This window comes from Oncorhynchus gorbuscha, linkage group LG13 (genome assembly GCF_021184085.1).
Source record: "Oncorhynchus gorbuscha isolate QuinsamMale2020 ecotype Even-year linkage group LG13, OgorEven_v1.0, whole genome shotgun sequence".
NCBI classification, from domain to species: domain Eukaryota; kingdom Metazoa; phylum Chordata; class Actinopteri; order Salmoniformes; family Salmonidae; genus Oncorhynchus; species Oncorhynchus gorbuscha.
Window position 1 is genome coordinate 35,949,074 of NC_060185.1, and position 23,071 is coordinate 35,972,144.

The 23,071-nt window shown below is 40.4% G+C and overlaps 2 protein-coding genes and 1 long non-coding RNA gene across 8 annotated transcripts in view; all 3 read left to right on the forward strand.

Moving 5' to 3' along the window:
* Positions 1–317: 317 nt before the first annotated feature.
* Positions 318–3,063, forward strand: LOC123994265. Its single transcript, XR_006831613.1, has 2 exons — positions 318–355; positions 1,967–3,063. It is a non-coding gene; the product is annotated as an uncharacterized LOC123994265 (long non-coding RNA).
* A 1,929-nt stretch (positions 3,064–4,992) lies between these two features.
* zgc:153372 (uncharacterized protein LOC767695 homolog) lies at positions 4,993–10,769 on the forward strand. Its single transcript, XM_046296423.1, has 10 exons — positions 4,993–5,246; positions 7,087–7,217; positions 7,576–7,726; positions 7,958–8,094; positions 8,238–8,307; positions 8,466–8,547; positions 8,758–8,889; positions 9,033–9,175; positions 9,732–9,815; positions 10,011–10,769. Exons 1-10 carry the CDS (start codon positions 5,217–5,219, stop codon positions 10,110–10,112), a joined length of 1,062 nt encoding a protein of 353 aa, XP_046152379.1. The 5' UTR covers positions 4,993–5,216; the 3' UTR covers positions 10,113–10,769.
* A 2,670-nt stretch (positions 10,770–13,439) lies between these two features.
* Positions 13,440–23,071, forward strand: part of LOC123992809 (BCAS3 microtubule associated cell migration factor-like) — a 384,557-nt gene continuing 374,925 nt past the window's right edge. For 3 of the 6 annotated variants that reach the window (XM_046294336.1, XM_046294339.1, XM_046294337.1), the window contains exons 1-5: positions 13,442–13,542; positions 16,390–16,480; positions 17,005–17,059; positions 17,318–17,393; positions 19,511–19,617. In XM_046294336.1, coding sequence (XP_046150292.1) covers positions 16,410–16,480; positions 17,005–17,059; positions 17,318–17,393; positions 19,511–19,617 — 309 coding nt within the window. In that variant the 5' untranslated portion in view covers positions 13,442–13,542; positions 16,390–16,409. Of the gene's footprint in view, positions 13,543–16,389; positions 16,481–17,004; positions 17,060–17,317; positions 17,394–19,510; positions 19,618–23,071 lie in introns of all 6 variants that reach the window. The other 3 variants (XM_046294338.1, XM_046294340.1, XM_046294341.1) reach the window with 2 other exon arrangements.

Below are 23,071 nucleotides of genomic sequence, written 5' to 3' on the forward strand. Positions count from 1 at the left end.
CAGTTGTCCATCAATCTAAAAGAGCAGCTTGTGAAAAAGGGAAAAGATTTCATTGCATATTCCTTGGCTGTGGATGAGAGCACCGACATTTCTGACATTGCCCAGTTGTCAATTTTCATCCGCGGAGTGGACTCCAGCCTAAGCGTGACAGAGGAGTTTTTGGCTTTACGTCCTATGCATGGCACAACTACGGGGCATGATTTGTATGAAGAGGTGTCAAGATGTGTAAATGAGATGGAGCTGCCTTGGGAAAAACTCGTGGGTTTGACAACCGACGGAGCACCTGCGATGTGTGGACACAGGAGCGGACTGGTGGCAAAGATACGGGAAAAGATGCAAGAGGAAAACGCGACAGGTGAGCTGACAGCTTATCATTGTATCATACACCAGGAAGCGTTGTGCGGTAAAGCCTTGAAAATGGAGCATGTAATGAGCATCATCACGCGCACAGTTAACTTTATCAGAGCCAAAGGTTTGAATCACCGCCAGTTCAAGGCATTTCTGACGGAGTTAGAAACGGAGCATGGTGATTTGCCTTATCACACAGAGGTGCGATGGCTAAGCCAGGGAAAGGTGCTTCAAAGATGTTTCGAGCTTCGTGAGGAGATTTGTCTGTTCTTGGACAGCAAAGGGAAAGACCCAACACAACTCCGAGACGAAATGTTTCTGTGTGAAATGGCTTTTCTGTGTGACATTACGAGTCATCTGAATGCAATGAACTTGCAGCTGCAGGGTCGGGATCGTGTCATCTCTGATATGTACAGTACAGTGAAGGCATTTAAAACCAAACTGACTCTGTGGGAGACGCAGATGCGGAAAGAAAATTTGAGCCACTTTCCCAGCTGCCAGACCATGAAAGAGAAGCTCTCTACCAGTGCGTTCCCGAGCGCACAGTTGGCTGATAAAATAGGTATGCTTGCCGCTGACTTTCGACGCCGATTTGCTGACTTTGAAGCACAAAAAAGCAGGTTGGAACTGCTCGGTAACCCATTTGCTGTTGACGTGGAAAGCTCACCACCAAACCTCCAAATGGAGTTGATTGACCTCCAATGCAATGATGCACTGAGGGCAAAATATGCGGCAGTGGGTGCTGCGGAGTTCGCCCGTTTCCTCCCCGACACAATGCCCCAGCTGCGCATCCAGGCTGCTCAAACGTTGTCTATGTTTGGCAGCACATACCTGTGTGAACAACTGTTTTCTTTGATGAACTTGAACAAAACATCACACAGAAGTCGACTTACTGCTGAACACCTCCACTCAATTCTGAGGATTTCCTCAGCTCAGAGCCTTACCCCGAACATTGATGAACTTGTGGAAAAGATGGGACACCACCAAGTATCACCCTCAACCTCAAACAAGTGAACATTACTGTGCAATCACATATTTAGAGTTTTTACTCAGTTCAAGTTTAAAAGTTAAAGTTTAATATTTGTTTTCACTGCATGTTACTTCTCCTTAAACAAAGTGTTGTTTTTGATTAATAGATTTTTGCACTTTATTTTATTGTATTTCAATCCAATTATATTTTAAAATATTTCAGTTGAGTGGATGATAGAAAATTGCTATTATTGTTTTTTTCTTTGAAGTAAATTTAGCCCACTTTTGCTAAAATAGAAAATATAGGCTACTGATGGTGCCTTGAATACCGGTTTCTTTCATTTAATGTTCATGTTATGGGGATTTTTATATAAAGGAAATTTGTCTTTTGTGTCTGTTGAAAATTAAAGATTACTGACAGAGCCATAAGAAAATATTGCTTTATTTATCTGATCATATTGGAATATATTTGTTAGGTTTTCAGTAGGTTCAATTAGGTTCACTAGACTATATGCGTCATTTAAAAAATTTTCAATGAACATTCGAACAGTCCGGCCCTCGGCTTGTAGCTAAATTTTTTATTTGGCCCTCCGTCCATTTGACTTTGACACCCCTGACCTAGGGGTATCATCATCCTATTCACTGCCAGATTCTACAGGGATGCTGTCTGGAAAGCTGCTAGGAAGGACGCCTTCCTTCAGAGCCATGGTATGCGTTTCGCCGAGCATCTCAGCCCGGAAGACATAGAAAGAAGGAACAAGCTGTGGCCAACGATCAAGATAGCACGAAATGAGTGAAAGGCTGCTTACTTCGTCGGAGGACGAGGCTTCATCAACGGTTCAGAAATCCATATTCCTCCCTAAAATCTCACCAGAAGGAACAGGTTGATGGTTTCAGCCATTCTCATTTTCCTTATGTTGTTTACCTAACGAGCATCAGGTGACTATTTTTCAGGAATACTCAGGTATTTCAATTGATTAGTTTGTTCTTGTATGACCAGAAGACCTATTTTGTTTACAAACTTACGAAGAAGATTGAAAGCTATATTTATTTTTTATGTATACAGTAACTAAGATACTGTTTTAAAGGGCAAACATGTCTGCTCTGACTTTACACGGTTATTGTTCTATTTAGTTATTATTACTTATTTCCAAAAAAGGTTTTAGGAACGTTTATATGTCAAACATTTTTTATTCAATTATTTTATGATCAGTTTTCATATGTACTTAAAATAGTAGGTACCCTTTTATTCAAATTATTATTTGTTGTTTTATTTCTCAGTATAGTTATTGATTACACTAAAGAGGGTTTTTAGTCTCTCTTACTACAAGAACCCTTGGTTTGGTCTTGAACATAATTTTCAGCTGAGTTGAATTTCAAAGCCAGATAACGTCTAACTCAAAGGTTATGGAATAAGCTATTTTCACTTTAAATTGACTTAAATGGTGCAGATCTCGGTTCCTTATCGTTTACGTTCACTGCTCCTACGTCTTTGACTCATCCTACTACAGTTTATACTTTTATATAATCTTTGTTGTTTTGTCTTTGTCTATAGTTTCTCTTAATGTGAAGAGTCTCACTCAATTTCGGCTGATGCCAACTTCTGGCTGAAACCAACTTCTGGCTGAAACCAACTTCTGGAGGTCACAGTGGGGCAACGATATTTGGCTTTCCCATGGATCCGAACGCTCTGCCGGTGTCACTACAATAAAAAATACCTTTGGTGGTAATATTTTACACCCGGAATGTGTCCCCTTTGGTCACTTTATTTGTCTTGTGATCAGTTGTGACATTACGCTCATTACTGTAAACTTCTACGGGTACAACACCAAACATGAGAATGATGAGTTGCTTGAATCTATAGAGAAACATATACTTAATTGGTTATTTAAATTTCCCAATTCGTTATTATTGATAGGAGGAGAATTTAACATTACAATAGATAATTCAACTGATAGATGGCCCCCAGGTAGGCCAACCAATCAGAATTTGGGTTTAATACTTTTTATGGAAAAGTTTGATCTTACTGATATATGGAGAGAGAGGTTTCCGGTCGAAAGATCATTCACTTGGAGTAACAAAACAGGTTCCAGACAATCCAGAATAGATTTTTGGCTTATATCAAAATGTATTGATAGTGAGTGTGTTACTACAAATATTTGCACTACTCCCCTCACAGACCATAGGGCTATTTACATTGATATCAAAATATTTACCCCTGATACGAACCTTGGTAGAGCATCCTACTGGAAGCTAAATAGCTCATTATTAAATAATGATATAGTTAATGATACTTTTAGTTGAAGAAAAAAATTTGAGGTTAAAGATCTGCTCTCACACTTTTGGGAAAGGTGCTTGTGAAGAAAAATCATATTGCAAGAACTGGGAGCTCTTTAAATTTGAGGTGTCCAAATACCTTAGAAAATATGGTAGTAATCTTGCTAAGACCAGAAGAGCTGAGGAGGAAAAGGTGATCATTAAGATAACTTCCCTTTCTCAGAGGTCCCCAGCCGACCTCTTGGGGGAGGAGAAGATGGAACTAATTGAGTAACAAAATTAAACTGGAAAATATATATAAATTAAAAGCAGAAGGAGCCTTTATTAGATCTAGGAAGAAATGAATTGATGAGGGAGAACATAATTCATCCTATTTCTTTAGACTTGAGAAATGTAACTCTAAAAATAACACTATCCATAAGTTAAACATTGATGGTGTTATTACAGATGACCAAAAATGAATTGCTAAATACTTTAGCAATTTTTACAGAAAATTGTATAGCTCTACGTACTGTCAGGAATCCACAGATATGTTTTTTAACTCACTGAATAATGTTCACTCTATACAGTGATATAGAATCTAAACAGTGTGATGAATCCATCAAAGTTGAAGAGATTAGAGTCTATCAAACATCTAAAGAACAATAAATCACCAGGTGTTGATGGAATTACATCAGAATTTTACAAATTATTTTCTGAACAAGTAGCTCCCTTCCTATTTGAAGTCTTTTTTAGAGAGTATTAAAAACAATGTTCTCCCTCCTACAATGAGCCAGAAGTGCTGCTCATTGATAACTGGTATCCAATTTGTCTATAAGATTACACTTACTACTTGCAAAAATAATTAAAGAAGTCCTGGATGCAATCACAGTCTGGCTTCATGAGGAAGAGACATTTCTAACAATGTCAGTCATACTTGACCTAATAACTGAGGATAGCTTGATATTATCTTTAGATTTTTATAAAGCATTTGACACAGAGCATCAGTTTCACTACCTTGAGAGACTTGGCTTTGGTGATTTTTTTCTGTAAGGCAATTAAGACTCTATGCAAATGGTAACAGCTCTATCAAATTGAAATATGGCCCCTCACCTAGATTTTTTTTTTTTTTTTAACCTTTATTTAACTAGGCAAATCAGTTATGAACAAATTCTTATTTTCAATGACGGCCTAATAAGAATTTGTTCATAACTTGCCTGGTTAAATAAAGGTGAAATAAAAAATATAAAAAACTGTACTGCAGAAATGGAATGGAAGTTGCAGAAAATAGGTTGTTGTGGCAGCTGCAGAGAGGTATTTGGATGTGTGAGAGGTGACATAAGAATAGTTACAGGGTGTGTTTAAGTGGTGATGTCCCATCCTTTCAGGTTGTTGTCACGAGGTAGGACTAAATACATTTAAATAGTGGAGTATGGTATTCATTATTATTTGTGAGTGTAGTGTTAGATGGTAGGCTATTTTATTTGTAGAAAAAATAGATCAGCAAAGTATAAGAGAGTTATACTCCAGTCTAGTAGGTAGCGGTAATGCAACATTTATTCAATGCCAACCGCCGTTAAACCTCGAAGAAGAAGGATTTCAAAGTTCATCCTGAGTCTGCCTCTAAAACATTTTTTGTCAACATGTCAACACAAGTCCATGACAATGTCAAGGTAGGTTTGTTTTGAGATTCCAACCATGCGTGTAGCTACACATTATTAAAGGTAGCTAAAGAAAGACGTTGTTTTGATCTCCTAGAGTACCTACCATGGTGCCTACCCCCAGCCTAGGTATGTGTAATAATTGTTGCACCTTGTTCCCTGCACCGATCTTTCAACACAACACCGCGCAACATGCTATCGCCATTGAACATGCTATCGCCATTGTCTTGCAATAATCGTTCTACACATTTTGAAAAGAAAGCAAAAGGGTTCAAAAGGTTACGTATTTTAGCGCTAACAGAGGAGTGGACAGCTACAGTACTTTCCCCGGACATTACCCCACCACTCTGTCCGCATTTCTGTGTCCAGACCAAAAGTAATCAACATTAACATGGTCAAATCAGGCTTCAAATAACAATTTCCTCCGTGACTCCTCCGGTCATTATGTCAACAAAACAAGTGCATGACAATGTCACGTTAGGTTTATCCTTACGAAAAAAAGATGCAGTAACTGTAGTACGCTGTTGTATAAGTGTAGTTAGAGTGCAGTATGCTGCAAATACTGCGTCCAAAATAACTGTTTTTGGCTACAGTAATTTATTCAGCAATTACTGCGTCCAAGACACCACAGTCGACTGCAGTTTCAAAACTGCAATCTTCTTTTGTAAGGGTATTATCATATTTGCTATCAGAATAATGATTAGGGCAGGCAACCCTTTTGCCGGTATACTGCAGGATTTAGGTCCAACTATGCACCACACCTGCCCAGCTGAGCTAATTGATCAGTTCAGTGATTGCCTAAATTCAACACACCTGGTCATCCAGGTCGGTTAAATCAAAAACATGAAATGTCTGAGGCACTCCAGGACCAGGGTTGCCTACCTCTGGGTTAGGGGTTTGGCTCTCCAGTCCCAGGACACGGGTTCCAATTCGCAATAATATCATATCACGTTGCCTGGGGAGCAGACAGGTGAATTTAGAAATTGGAAACGTATTCCACATGGTCTTGGGTGATTTCTTTGAAACAGATAAAACCTAGTCCTGAACTAAAAACCAAACTCAATATTGAAAGTGATTTTTAGTCAAGACTAGGTTTAATCTGTGTCCGGAGACTACCCCCATATTCAGCTCTTCAAGGGCTTGATGTATTATAATTTTGATTTATTTAACCTTTATATATCCAGGTTAGTCTCATTGAGATAACATATATTTTTCAAGAGAGACCTTGTTCAACCAAGACACCTGCTGGGGGAACAATGTTTGAGACAAATATGACTGTTGTTGATGTGTGCAGAGGGTCCCTGGTTCGCGCCCGGGTATGGGCGAGGGGACGGTCTACAGTTATACTGTTACGTAAACACAAATACATTTCAATTACAGAAACATACAAATGTCATAAAAAATCTATCATATGTACCACCGCATCAAGTCCTAATGACAATCACATTCCTCAGTAACATGTGAGTCATATCTGGTATTTATTTTCAGACTTTATTAAGAACAAAAATAGTGTCAGTTTTACCAAAACTGCCTTAGATCATAATTCATATAGTATAGCAATGTTTAAGCCTATGTAGAGTCAACGAAGACTAGCCAACAGTGTGTCAGATGCTTTTGGTTGGTAATAAACCTAAGAGCTGCATGATACATGGAATCAAGTACAATCAGGGTAGTGCTTGAGGTCTGCATATAAATTACATCAGGGCATTGATGATCATGTCCAATTAAATGGGTGTGCTTGTTCAAGATCAGTGGAACAGTTGTTGGGGACACCTAAGGACAGAGAGGTTTGGGAAACACTGGTACCAAGTATTTTAATAGTGACATTTATATATTTTGATCTCTTCCTCAGCAATATTATGGTTCTCGCCTGGAGTCCACCTGTGATCTGCAGACTAGTGCTGCCTGCTCTCTACCCTGCAGGCCAATGCCCAAGAGTGCTATAGAGGCCCTCAATCTCGTTCACCCTGAAGTAACCAAACGGTATGAGGATGACAATGATCCAATTGATTCGACTGCTCCTGTTGAGAATGTATCTATTTGTATAATGATAGAGAAGTAGAATACATTAATTTCCAACCAATATACATGAATAAAGACTAATATTGCAGCAAATGTGAAACTGGTTAGGACACAATCTTTGTTCCAGATTTAGCAGACACTCTTATCCAGAGAGACTTAGTTAGTGCAGTCATCTTAAGATAGCTAGGTGAGCCAACAACATATCACAGTCATAGTAAGTACATTTTTCCTCAATAAAGTAGCTATCAGCAAAGTCAATGCTAGCCAAAGGGAATAGTGTTCGTTCACGAAAGGCTATATATATATAATTTTGTTCTAGGTTTTTTGGCTGTGGTCTTCCTGTTCCAGAGAAACTTCAGGGCTGCAGAATCTTGGACCTGGGCAGCGGTTCCGGCAGAGACTGCTATGCCCTCAGTAAACTAGTTGGCGAGACTGGCCATGTCACAGGCATTGATATGACTGAGGAACTGGTATGTATAACACCTAGACCTATATATCCACTCACCCTATATATTCAGTAATCTAACAATCATTCTATTACATTGGTGTGCGATACTCTGCTTTCTGCTGTGGTAGTGTATGGCTCAGTTGGTAGAGCATGGTCCTTGCAATGCCAGCATCATGGATTAAATTCAGGCTGGGGTCATCAATACAAAAATGAATGTGTAAAATCGGCTACTAAATGTATTTTTTGTGCTCAGATTCTAGTGTCCCGTAAATACATCCCATACCACCAGGAGAAGTTTGGCTTTGAGAAACCCAACACCACCTTCCTCCAGGGGTATATGGAGAAGCTAACGGCAGCTGGCGTTGAGAATGACTCTATGGATATCATAGTGTAAGTTGAGGAACAATCATGTTCATTTGCTATCAAAACAATGAGTCCTTCGTTCTCTTTTGATCGTTTATCTGTTTTACTGTGTCACGATCTGTTGGGAAAGTGAACAAAAATCCCCTTCTTTTATCTACTGTTTCTTCCAGGTCAAACTGTGTCATCTGTTTATGCCCTGATAAGAAAACGGTTCTACGTGAAGCCTATAAGGTCCTCAAGGTAAATAGTCCACCACACTGCCTGTTATCATTGCATAACATGATTATTAAAAAGAATATCCCTGGGCTTTATAAAATACAGATGGCAGTGACTGTGTCTCCTGAAAAGTACTCCTTTCTTTGCCCGTGTCTCTCTCCCATCTCTCCTGTGTGATATAGGAGGGTGGTGAAATGTACTACAGTGACATGTATGCAAGCAATGTTGTTCCTGACCACTTAAAAGAGGATTCAGTTCTGTGGGGTAAGTGATCAAGTTGCACCTTCCTAGCAGACAAAGAATGTTTGGTAATGCATATTCTGCTTCTGTAGAAAAGCCTATCTCTTATCTTAAATATTTTTCAGATTCAGTCTCATTGGTAACATCTCAATATACCCTTAAGTGGTTTCGCTTGACCCGAGTGTGCCGTGCAAATTGTAGAACTGCACTTCACACTTTTGTGTTTTGTGATAGGTGAGGGAATGGGCGGTTCCCTCTATTGGCGTGACTTTATCTCATTGGTCCAGGAGGTGGGCTTCAGCACGCCTCACCTCATCTCAGCCAGTCACATTGAGGTCCACAACTGCGAGCTCAAAAAGAAAGCAGGTAAGGCTGCTTACTGTAGGATGGAAAAAGTATACACTTCTCACGCTAACCTAACTAATAGCACATTTATTCATGTGGTCTAGAAGCATTTAGTATAAAAAATGTAAGCCTAGTCAGTCACTTCCATTTCCAATGTGTTGCAGGTGATATTAGCTATGCGTCTGGCACTTACCGGCTCTTCAAGTTGCCCAAAAAGCTTGAGATGTCAAGTGCAATAGTGACCTACAAGGGGACAGTCCCTGACTACCCGTGTCAGCTGGATTTTGACTCCTCCCACTGCTTCAAGGTATGTTGGTGCAAACACGGCAGGGCTCTCCAAACCTTTTCCTGGAGAACTACTGTTCTGTAGTTTTTGCTCCAACCTCAATCTTGCTCACCTGATTCTAATAATTAGCTGGTTGATGAGCTGAATCACGTTAGTTACAACAGGGGTTGAAGTGAACCAACAGGAGGGTAGCTCTCTAGGAGCAGGGTTGGAGTGAACCTACAGGAGGGTAGCTCTCTAGGAGCAGGGTTGGGAGTGAACCTATAGGAGGGTAGCTCTCTAGGAGCAGGGTTGGAGAGCCCTGAAACACAGCATAATAGGACTACCCTCACCTAAGCAATTCTCATAAAGGCAGCATTTTGGTTAAGTAGTAAGGTCATGTTGTTCCCTTATTTTATGAACAATTGTTTTACTTGTGTATGCATACTAATATAGTAGTTCGTATGGACCACTGATACACACACCTTTTATACATACAAATGGATTCCACACTACTTTAGGTCAATGCACAAATTGTATGGGTTGCCTAATATGTTAAGTGGATGTATAATAATCCCTGTGATGTTGTGCTGTGCAGAAGGACGTGGCACTGCAGGTGGATGGGGAGATGGCTGCTATCCTTCAGTGCTCTCGCTTCTCCCCGGACTTCTGCATCCAGGAGGTAGGTACCACTTTACAAAGGTAACACCTTATAGCTCTGTAATAGCCATGTAATTACAATAGTAACATGGTACCCAAAAGCAATCAGGGACTGTATTATTATTTTTAAAATTATTATAGGAAATAAAGCTACTCTGCAAATACCTCAACTGGCATTTATGGATGATCATTTGAATCCTGAACTGTCCCTTTTCAGTACGGCCACCTCAGCCCGTTTCTGCTGGCCAATAACCTGGGCTCCTCGGTGAAGCAGTGCTCCAAAACAGGCAAAGCTGCAGGAGGCTGTGGGGAGACCTAACTCACTACACCTGGATGACATCATATCCATGAAAGACCCTCCTCAGAATGACAGGGTGTATGTCCCAATAGTCTCTCCTTCCTCCTGAAGTATGCACTCATTCATTACTTCCCACAAATTTAAAATCATTGGATTTTTGTTGGCCTGGGCTATTGGGAGTTTCCACTATATTTCTTATACCAGTCATTTCATAACCGTGTAGGGATGTGAACAAGTGCACTTGAAGGAGAGGTTATTTGGATCACCCAATGTGACAGAAAAGACGTCCATTTTGATGTCTGTACCTATGTAGCACAAATGATATAAAAAGGGTTGTAGTGTTTCTTTTCAGACTGAAAAGCCTACCGTGCCTTGAAATACTATATTTTTCCTCCCATGTCCAGCTCATAGATTTAAATGGCAATGGTTATTTTATTATGTGACATTTGGAGCATTACCTGGATAATACATGAGACTGTAGTTTATATACAAACTTATTTACACACTGATGTGGACGCCTAAGGCCCGCCCAGTCATTCAATGTAAAAATTACATTTGTAAAAAGACTTGTCTTGTTAAATTCTCAAATGCCATGCACACAGGCTGAAGGTCCCACCAGCCCATACACATAGATCACTTGACAAATGCACAAAAGAGAAGATAAATAATTCAACAAAACTGCCAGTTTCAGATATTTATTTGTATCTAGGAGTATTCTGTGTGTGGTGGTGATTTTGGGCCTGGCTAATGTGACCCACATTACTTAAAACGAGGTCAAACCATGATGTCAGTGATCTTCAAGTCGGAGTCCTAGAAAGATGCTGAGTGTCCGACTTGGAATTCCGAGTTGGATGACCATTCCGAGTTCCCAGTTGTCTTGAAAGCTCGGAAGTCAGAGATTTCCTAGTTCACGGTTGTTTTGAATGCGGCAGTAGCAAGACTAGCAGAGTTTCCACTAGTTACCACAGCCATCTTTAGTCATGATTAGATCATATTTTAGATTAGTTTAAAAGTCACATGTACAGGGTTGCAGATGTAATTACAGGCTACAGTGAAAGGGGGAGAAGATAGCTGATTTAGTGTTGGCTATTCAGCAGCCTGAAGGTCTGGGGGTAGAAGCTATTGGCCAGTCTTACAGTTTTTTCCATGATGCTCATATTCTGTCCTCGTTTGAGTGATTGAAACGGGGAGAACAGGCCATAGCTCGGGTGGCTGGGGACCCTGAGAATCTTCTTGGCCTTCCTGCAACACTTGGTGTAGGTGTCCTGGAGGGCAGGTTGAGTGTACCACCCACTGTAGTGCCTTGCGTTCCCTGGTGGTGGAGTTGCAGCCAGACAGTTTAATCTCGATGGTGTTCCTGTAGAACACTGTGAGGGCCCTCGGGACATGCTGAATTTTTCAGCATCCTGAGATTAAATAGTCGCTGTCATAAAAATGTATGAAAACTAAAATGAGCTTTTTGGTCTTAATGTTAGGGTTAGTAGTGTGGTTAAGGTTATGTTTAAAATCTTAGAAACCAGGAAATGGCAGAGCAATTTCTGCAAAGTGCAACTTTATGTGTTTCCCTTAAAGGCTTACCTTAATAATAATGTTACCTTACCTAAGGGAATTGTTTAATGGTATTGCATATAGTCCCTCAAACATTTCCCAAGATAAGGTAATCATTTAAGGGTTTAAGGTTAGAGTAGTGCAGAAGTTGTCATATGCTGAGGCAGTGAAGAAAGTAGAGGAAGATGGGTCAAGGGAGAGGGATCCTGAGAGGAGTGGTGTGAATAGTAGATCTGTAGCAGTACAGAGGGATAGGCCAACAAGTGATATGTGTTTCAGTAAGATTGGATTTTTAGCATTTATAGTAATGGTTATCAACTACTGCAGGGATGGACTTAAGTCGCATAAAATTGAGATTGTGGTGGCAGCTGCAGAGAAGTATTTGGTTGTGTGAGAAGAGTTACAGGGTGTGTTTAAGTGGTGATGTCCCATCCTTTCAGGTTGGTGGCATGAGGTAGGACTAAATAGTGGAGTAGGGTGGTGTTATTTTTATTTTATTTGTTAGATTTCTTTGTGAGTGTCATGTTAGATGGTAGGGTATTTGTTTATTTATTATTTCAAGCAAAGTATAAGGGAGTTGTACTCCAGTCTAGTAGGTGGCGAAAATGTAACATATTGGATGCGCACCGCCGTTAAACCTCATTGAAGAAGCACTCTTATCGAATATTCAAAAATGTCTTACAATAATGAGATGTACCCAAACTTAAGGAAAGCTTTGACTATGTGCAGACTTGGTAAGCATAGCCTTGCTATTGTGAAGGCCGGGGTATGCTGACCTGGCTCTCAAGAGAAGACAGAGAAGACTATGTGCACACTGCCCACAAAATTAGGTGGAAACAGAGCTGCACTTCCTAACCTCCTGCAAAATGTATGACCATATTATAGACACATATTTCCCTCAGATTACACAGATCCACAAAGGATTTGAAAACATACCCGATTTTGATAAACTCCCATATATACTGGGTGAAATACCACAGTGTGCCATCACGGCAGCAAGATGTGTGACCTGTTGCTGCAAGAAATGGGCAACTAGTGAAGAACAAACACCCTTGTAAATACAACCCATTTTTATGTTGATTTATTTTCCCTTTTGAACTTTCACTATTTGCACATAGTTACAACATTATAAATACATAATATGACATTTGAAATGTCTTCATTCTTTTGGAACGTTGGAATGTTTTCTGTTAATTTTCATTTTTAATTTAACTTTTGTTTATTATCTACTTCACTTGCTTTGGCAATGTTAACATGTTTCCCATGCCAATAAAACCCCTTAAATTGAAATGTATCCACCAATCCAAAGAAAGGATAGCCGGGAGCTGGACAGGCCGACATGCCGCTTTGCGGACAACGACTCTCATTGTTAGGGCGGAGAGACATGTATCTTCCCAGTATATCCATAATCTTTGATTCAATTGAAGGAAACTTGAATTAAAAGATGAGAAAATTAAATATGTTTCTTGCAACTGGGCCCAGAGTTCTCGCTGAAACTGCCTCAGACACATGCGAAGCAGTGTCACGCGAGAACTCGATGTAAACAAACAAATCTGTGTGGTTCGAAGTCGGGCTTTGTGTCATGGTGAGCACGTTCACGACAGGGTCATTATATGTTGTTGTGACTCATGCAAATAACATGTAGCTGTTGATCAAATATAACAATCAGCCCCAAAATAATCTTCGAGATTCCTCAAAATTATCATGGGACAAACAGGGTATTATTATTCACTCTGATTGGTCGAGGACCTACAACACCCGCCTCTGTCGTACACTGATTGGCTTGGTGAACGCAGCGAGGGTCCTACCATTGGTCTTTAACTCTTCCACGTCTTTCCTACTGTTTTATGGCAATTGTTTAGGAGATTCGTTGAACTAACAAGCTAGCTAGACAACACACTAGGTACGTATTGAATAACATATACATTATTTGGTGAAACTTCGCGAATGATTTTTAGTAAATAGATGTAGCTACTGTTGTTTGATTAAATAACTTGTCTGGTGGTGGTTAACGTTAGCTGCTGTCACAGAAAGAATAGGACTGGAGACTTAACGATAGTTCTTGACATCTAAGTTAGCTAGCTATATTTATCAAACAATTTTGACTTAAAAAAAATATCAGCAGATATTTATCTTGTTAGCTAACTAAGTCATCTTCAGTTTGTGATCTGAGGCTGACCAGCTAGTTGGAAGAACCAATTTGAGCTAGATAGAGTAGCTAGCTAGCCAGTTAGCTGTCAGTGTTACCAAATGTTGCAATCATTGTTAAGGCTAACAGTAGTTCGTGTATGTGTACCCAATCATATATTTGTTCGTTACTTTAACCCAAGTTTCTAGATCCAGTTGTAGTTAAAGTTTTTTTTTAAATTCTAAGATGGCTCTAGTTAGTATGTTAGCTACTAGGGGAGAGTGGAGTAAATTGCGCCAAAGGGGTAAATTGAGCCATCCTTCTAGGAAACCATACACAAAATGTATAATTTGACCACATATTTAGGAAGAGGTCATAATTTAATGTAGTCTGAAGGAAGAAACCATATTTTCACCAAGTCAAATTCATTTATTGTTAGAGGTTTCATAATGCTTGTATCTTAACCAAAATATATAATTTTAAGATTGTTATATACATCATTTGGGGTCCAACACATAGCATGAAAGTGCATCCTTGTAGCTGTGTGGGCTAATTTATTACAAATGTTTGCCTTGGGGTAAGTTAAACCAATGGCAAGTTGAACAAATTGAAATGTTTCTTCCAAGGTGTAATGCAAGGCTGGGATATAAGGTAAAAATGTGGTCTGGCCTGTGTTTAAAGTGTTTTAGAAATGTACAGTTTGTTAGGTGTTAAGCCTGTGTTAAAATATGCTTAAAAATAAAAGACAAAATGCAATTTTGTTGAATTGTGTTTGGGAAATAAAAAATAGACATTGTTTTAAAAAGGTAGTCTTTAAATTTCATTCAGTACAGAAATGTGTAGGCGTCTTAACTTACCCTGTCCTGTAGCACAACTTACCCCATACCCAAGGTAAATTGTGCCAAGAGACCACTTTTTTTGGACAAGCTAAGTTTTCAAAACTAATGTTTACTTGAATTCTGATTTATTTCCAGGGATACACAACATCGTGAAATATATGTAGCCTAGATATCTTTGTTAGAATACTATATATCCCTTGATGGAGTGATGCTTAATGTAAAAAATGGTTTCATTTACCCCACTCTCCCCTACTGGATAAATGTAGTACAAGTCTATTCACAGTCTCACAGCTGGCTAACAACACTTCTCAATGAAAATAAATCAAACGGGTAGCCACTAAATTTAAAATCAAATCACATTTTTATTTGTCACATACACATGGTTAGCAGATGTTAATGCGAGTGTAGCGAAAAGCTACACATAACAGTAAATAGAAATACAAACACATTACCTGGAAGACAGTCACCTTTGAATGGCACAGTTTCAAATTAGACACAAAAAGGAGATAGTTGTAGTCGCATAACAATGTTCCAGACTTGGTGCACTGGTACTGCTTGTAGTAGCAGAACAATGTTCCAGACTTGGTGCACTGGTACTGCTTGTAGTAGCAGAACAATGTTCCAGACTTGGTGCATTGGTACTGCTTGTAGTAGCAGAACAATCTATGACTTGGTTGGCTGGAGTATTTGACTATTCTTTTGGGGGGGCCTTCCTCTGATGGCGCATGGTTCAGTGGTCCTGGTTGGCAGGGAGCTCGGCCCCACTGATTTACTGTACGCACTACCCTCTAGCACCGTGTGGTCAGATGCCAAGCAGTTTCCAAGTGGTGATGCAGCCATGCTCTCAATGGTGCATCTGAGGGCTTATGCCAAATCTTTTCAGCCTCCTGAGGGGGAAGAGGTGTTGTCGTGCCTTCTTCACAGCTGTGTTGGTTTGTGGACCATGATAGATCTTTAGTGATGTGTACACCGTGGAACTTGAAGCTCTTGCTGACGTTAAAGGGAGAGGTTGTTGTCCGGGCACCATACTGCCCTGTTTCTGACCTCCTCCCTATAGGCTGTCTCATCGTCGTCGGTGATCAGGCCTACCACCGTTGTGTCATCTGAAAAATTAATGATGGTGTTGTGCTTGGCCACGCAGTCTTGGGTGAATAGGGAGTACAGAAGGGGACTAAGCAGACTCCCATGAGGGGCCCCCGTGTTGAGGGTCAGCATGGCGGATGTGTTGTTGCCTACCCTCACCAACTGGGGGCAGCCTGTCAGCAAGTCCAGGATCCAGTTGCAGAGAGAGGTGTTCAGTCCCAGGGACCTTAGCTTGGTGATGGGCTTGGAGGGGACTATGGTGTTGAACACTGAGCTGTAGACAATTAACAGAATTCTATTTTTTTTTTTTGCTTTAATAACTTTCAGATAATTTAATGTAGCAAAGGTAATCAAGCTCATATTGATATGTGATACAGCAAATGTATTGAAAATAAGAAACAGACTTTCATCCTAGTTACTGAATGTAATGATTTGGTCCTAATCATGGTTATATTAGGCAGGTTTGTTGGGGCGGGGCGTGGTTTACTGTGTTGACTATCAGGTGTACCATTAGGCCTACATTTTGTAGTACAAAATGTTCTATTAGTACAACCAAAAGTGGTAGGAATCTGTTCAAGATCTTTCGTGACCATTCTACATCCTATATGAAAGTCTACTAGTCTCAACCTTTATGCAGACAGAGACATAAATTAGACCTAGCTATTACCGGATTGTAATCGTCATGTTCTTTCCTCTGTAGAATAAAGACTTGGAGACAGAATGGCATCAGAATCTCCGCGCAGACCAAGCCGCTGTGCTGGAGGGGTTGTGGTGCGAGCACAAGCTGCCACGTAAGGACACACACACACACACACACACACACACACACACACACACACACACACACACACACACACACACACACACACACACACACACACACACACACACACACACACACACACACACACACACACACACACACACACACACACACACACACACACACACACACACACACACACACACACACAGAATAATAGGCTTTCAGCTATTGCACCTGAGGTGTCTGGTCTACCTACTTACACAAGTTTCCCCTTGCTAAGACATGACATTGCCTAACAGCTAGTCCCATGATGGTTGTTATTGACCATCTGTTTCAGACATATGCTTCAGTGCTATGGATCAATATGATCTGGTTCAGTATATTTCCTTGGCTACTTTTTGAGGTGGGGAGTGCATAACAGAAAGTGTTAACTACAACCAATTTAGCTTAATGAAGTGCAAAGACAATACTTATACCGATGCATACACTACAAATATTCTACTCATAGGTATACACATTCAACAAGGTAATGCTCTTGTGTTATTACAGTGAGCAGTCGTATATGGAGAGTGTTGTGACTTTCCTCCAAGATGTGGTCCCTCAGGTAAGACTGTTTCCATTGATTGTCATCTTTTCTACAGTAACAGAAATGTGTATTACATGTTAACCTTATTCAGATTGACTTACTCAGGCTGTCAATGGTGTTTTATAAGGCGGAGAGAGTTGAAATATAGGATTAACTGAATCACAATTTATCTTATTAAAGTTTTAATAGGTCATTCTATGACATTAACAGAGTGCAGTAATTTAATCTGATAAATTGTTGTCCTCATCTCCTACTTGTCTTTTGTCCAAATTCAAGGCCTACACTGGCGCACCCCCAACTGATGAAAAAGAGAAAATAGTTTGGGTCAGATTTGAGAAAGCCGACATCAATGGTAAGTCCAAGAACAGTTTCAAAGCTTCCCCCCCTTGACTGTGTTGTGTTCAACCTTGGAGGGCATACACATTTTGATAACAAGTGCTTACTTGCTTCATATTATCTGTTATTTTAAATCCACAGATTAGATTAAACCATATATAAAAAGGTTCTTGAATATTATAAGTTTACTGAAATATGCTGATAAGTGGCCTCTTGTTAGAATTCCTGGGTAGAAAACTGTTTAAATGTGACACATGAATAGTTCCTTTGGCAGGCGTTGTTTGTGCACCATTTGATGGTTAATTTATTGTAAGGACTTTTACATTTACATTACATTTAAGTCATTTAGCAGACGCTCTTATCCAGAGCGACTTACATCAGACCTGTCACTCAAAGTTGTATCTCAATGGCACAAGTCTGTGTGTGTGCGTGCGTGCGCCAGATCTCTCCCTCAATCTGACAACAGCTGTGTTGATTAGACACAGCGTTTTGTCTGTGTTTATAAAAATATCGACCACTTTAATGTTATTTACGCAAACCTTTTGAAGAGGACTTCTGTTTGGTGTTCAATTTAGAGCTTCACTGTTCCAGCCCTGCTTGTTTGCATGCTCAATGTAAAGCAAATGGTTTTATACGGAAGCAATGGCTCATATACATTAAAAACGTCTGGAGTTGACACGCATTCAAAGTAGCTAGAGTTAAACATTTATTCAAAAGAATGAGCTGGAACACTTAAACCCCAACCATTCTTCTAGAAAATGAAACAGTTTAGTAAAAGGTTTTTGAAATCGACAAAGACAAGGATGAATCATTTTAGATAGCAGCAACAAACGAAGCAGTCAAATGTATCGTATAGACTGATTATACACTGAGTGTACAAAACATTAACAACAATGGCTCTTTCCAAGACACAGACTGACCAGGTGAAAGCTGTGATCCCTTATTGATGTCACTTGTTAAATCCACTTCAATCAGTGTAGATGAAGGGGAGGAGGCAGGTTAAAGAAGGGTTTTTATTGAGACATGGATTGTGTATGTTTTGTTCCATTCAAAGGTGGAATGGGCAAGACCAGATGTATGTTCCTTTGAATGTATGGCAGAAGTGCTACGCTGCTGGGGTTTTCCACGCTCAAAAGTTTCCCCGTGTGTATCAAGAATGGTCCACCACCCAAAGGACATCCAGCCAACTTGACACAACTGTGGGAAGCTTTGGAGTCAACATGGGAAGGTGTTCAATATCAGGAAGATGTTACTGACCCCAATATCAGGAAGATGTTACTGACCCCAATATCAGGAAGATGTTACTGACCCCAATATCAGGAAGATGTTACTGACCCCAATATCAGGAAGATGTTACTGACCCCAATATCAGGAAGATGTTACTGACCCCAATATCAGGAAGATGTTACTGACCCCAATATCAGGAAGATGTTACTGACCCCAATATCAGGAAGATGTTACTGACCCCAATATCAGGAAGATGTTACTGACCCCAATATCAGGAAGATGTTACTGACCCCAATATCAGGAAGATGTTACTGACCCCAATATCAGGAAGATGTTACTGACCCCAATATCAGGAAGATGTTACTGACCCCAATATCAGGAAGATGTTACTGACCCCAATATCAGGAAGATGTTACTGACCCCAATATCAGGAAGATGTTACTGACCCCAATATCAGGAAGGTGTTACTGACCCCAATATCAGGAAGGTGTTACTGACCCCAATATCAGGAAGGTGTTACTGACCCCAATATCAGGAAGGTGTTACTGACCCCAATATCAGGAAGGTGTTACTGACCCCAATATCAGGAAGGTGTTACTGACCCCAATATCAGGAAGGTGTTACTGACCCCAATATCAGGAAGGTGTTACTGACCCCAATATCAGGAAGGTGTTACTGACCCCAATATCAGGAAGGTGTTACTGACCCCAATATCAGGAAGGTGTTACTGACCCCAATATCAGGAAGGTGTTACTGACCCCAATATCAGGAAGGTGTTACTGACCCCAATATCAGGAAGGTGTTACTGACCCCAATATCAGGAAGGTGTTACTGATCAAAATTAGTTTGAATAAGTCTACAGAGTTGACTGAATATAAATGTCTAACTTCCCTGTGTGTCCATCAGATACGTCCCGCTCCCCAGAGTTCCTCGAGATGCACAGTGGCAGCAGTGACCCTCCCCTCTGCCTCATGATTGGTTATGCAGACGGGATGCAGATCTGGAGCATATCTGTGAGTGTTTTTGTTGTTACTGTGCTGTTGTTGGTGTTGAAGCTTGCTGTTTGGGGTTTTAGGCGGGGTTTCTGAATAAGCACTTTGTGACATCTGCTGATATAAAAAGGGCTTTATAAATACATTTTGAATAGAAAGATGTTGAACAACAACAGACACGCGAGTGGCTCTGCTCTCTAAGACACCGCATCTCAGTGCTTGAGGCGTCACTACAGACACCCTGGTTCGAATCCAGGCCGTATCACAACCAGGCCGTAATTGGGAGTCCAATAGAGCGACACACAATTGGCCCAGCGTCGTCCGGTGTTAGCCGCCATTGTAAGTAAGAATTTGTTCTTAACTGACTTGCCTCGTTAAATAAAGGTTAAAAACCCCAGACATTATTGTTTCTCATTTGCAGTACCCCTTGTCCCCCACTAGATGTCAGGATAGACCAGGGTGTTAACAGTTATTTTCTTAATAAAATTCTCCAGTCAATTACAAGTCTTGACAACTTCTGCACCAACAGTTTCTCTAGGATCTGTGTTGTGGTTATTAACATATGAAATACAGATGTTTGTGTTTTTGGTGTTGAAATATTTCATTTTAAATATAGAGCTGTTTACATTTGAAGAGTAGTTTGGGTGGGTCACACAAGACACTACTCTATCCAGGTCCCATAATTACAGGAACCATAGCACCTATTGTGCACTCCGGCTGGGAATTGCAAGGGACCTCACGATACGATATAATCACAATACTTAGGTGCCGATACGATATGTTGCGCTTCTATATGTGTTCGATACTGATTTTATTGCAATTCGATGTTCCAAACAAATTGAGCACCATATGTTTGCTGCAGAGGGACATGAGGGAGACATCAACATTTTTATTAGTCATGACAATAAAAGTGCTGAAACAAATTGTTCCCTGTTTAAAAAGAAGATGGAGAACAAACTTTGAAAGAAAATACTGCATTTTCGTACAGCCGACTAAGACAAATAATATTGTGATATCATCAAAAACTATATCCAAATGTGGAACTGTATCGATTTTCTTTGACCCATCACTATTGTGCACCCACATTGAGTAGACTTGAACAATAGAGAGACATGCACAGGCCTCCACAATGTGAGGAGAATCATTGAGGTGAGAGAAGGGCCACTGATTTCCTTCTCTCCTCGTCTGTCACTGAGGAGGTAGACTTAGCCAACAAGATGGAGGACTTTTGATATTCTTTTAAGGTGGTTTGTGTTGTGACTGGTATCATCCCAGGGTCAAATATTTAAGGAGGAATATGGATTGAAATAAAGTAAGAAACCACTCATGGAAAAACCTAAGAGTGGAAATAGCATTCATGTTTTTCCTGCACTTTAAAAAAAGAAACCCAGACTTGTATTCTTTTGATTTTAATTTCAAAGCCCTACAAGGAGGAAATGTAAAGGCTATTTGAAAGAGCTGTTCTTTTGACTCATTTTTCAACCACAGTAAAGTAATTTCCAGGATTATCTGAAAATAATAACTGAGATATTTTTCAGTAAAATCATTAGACAATTTTGTCAGCTCTACAACTTAACAAATAACCTGCAATTCTGCAAAGGCCTCTATTTAGGACTATCAGGTTCCACGAGCAAGCTGTCATAGAAACATGCTAACTTAACATACATCATGTGAGATCTAAACAGCCTAAGTCCTTAATCAGTCCTTTCTAAACATCCACAGGCCACCAAGAAAATGACACACTTCCCCCTCCACACACTGACACCGGAGGCTGACTGACACACACACACACACACACACACACACTGGTGGAATGTGGCTGTGAACAACGTCTCTGTTAGCGCACCTCTTCTCTCTTAAAGAAGATAGGAACTATATGCAGCTAGCAACAGATGTGCTACACTATCCAGCCTACATAATACCATCCAGAATAAATGAGGAGAGAAGGGCCATAGCCAGCCTACATAATACCATCCAGAATAAATGAGGAGAGGAGCCATAACCAGCCTACATAATACCATCCAGAATAAATGAGGAGAGAAGGGCCATAGCCAGCCTACATAATACCATCCAGAATAAATGAGGAGAGAAGGGCCATAGCCAGCCTACATAATACCATCCAGAATAAATGAGGAGAGAAGGGCCATAGCCAGCCTACATAATACCATCCAGAATAAATGAGGAGAGAAGGGCCATAGCCAGCCTACATAATACCATCCAGAATAAATGAGGAGAGGAGCCATAACCAGCCTACATAATACCATCCAGAATAAATGAGGAGAGGAGCCATAACCAGCCTACATAATACCATCCAGAATAAATGAGGAGAGGAGCCATAACCAGCCTACATAATACCATCCAGAATAAATGCCAGCCTACATAATACCATCCAGAATAAAGAGAAGCCATAGCCAGCCTACATAATACCATCCAGAATAAATGAGAGAAGAGCCATAGCCAGCCTACATAATACCATCCAGAATAAATGAGGAGAGGAGCCATAACCAGCCTACATAATACCATCCAGAATAAATGCCATAACCAGCCTACATAATACCATCCAGAATAAATGAGGAGAGAAGCCATAGCCAGCCTACATAATACCATCCAGAATAAATGAGGAGAGAAGGGCCATAGCCAGCTAGCTACAGATGTGCTACACTATCCAGCCTACATAATACCATCCAGAATAAATGAGAGAAGCCATAGCCAGCCTACATAATACCATCCAGAATAAATGAGGAGAGGAGCCATAGCCAGCCTACATAATACCATCCAGAATAAATGAGGAGAGGAGAAGGGCCATAACCAGCCTACATAATACCATCCAGAATAAATGAGGAGAGAGAAGGGCCATAGCCAGCCTACACAATACCATCCAGAATAAATGAGGAGAGAAGGGCCATAGCCAGCCTACATAATACCATCCAGAATAAATGAGGAGAGGAGAAGGGCCATAGCCAGCCTACACAATACCATCCAGAATAAATGAGGAGAGAAGGGCCATAGCCAGCCTACATAATACCATCCAGAATAAATGAGGAGAGAAGGGCCATAGCCAGCTAGCTACAGATGTGCTACACTATCCAGCCTACATAATACCATCCAGAATAAATGAGGAAAGTAGAAGGGCCATAGCCAGCCTACATAATACCATCCAGAATAAATTAGGAAAGGAGAAGGGCCATAGTCAACCTACATAATACCATCCAGAATAAATGAGGAGAGAAGCCATAGCCAGCCTACATAATACCATCCAGAATAAATGAGGAAAGGAGAAGGGCCATAGTCAGCCTACAAAATACCATCCAGAATAAATGAGAGAAGGGCCATCGCCAGCCTACATAATACCATCCAGAATAAATGAGGAGAGGAGCCATAACCAGCCTACATAATACCATCCAGAATAAATGAGGAGAGGAGCCATAACCAGCCTACATAATACCATCCAGAATAAATGAGGAGAGAAGCCATA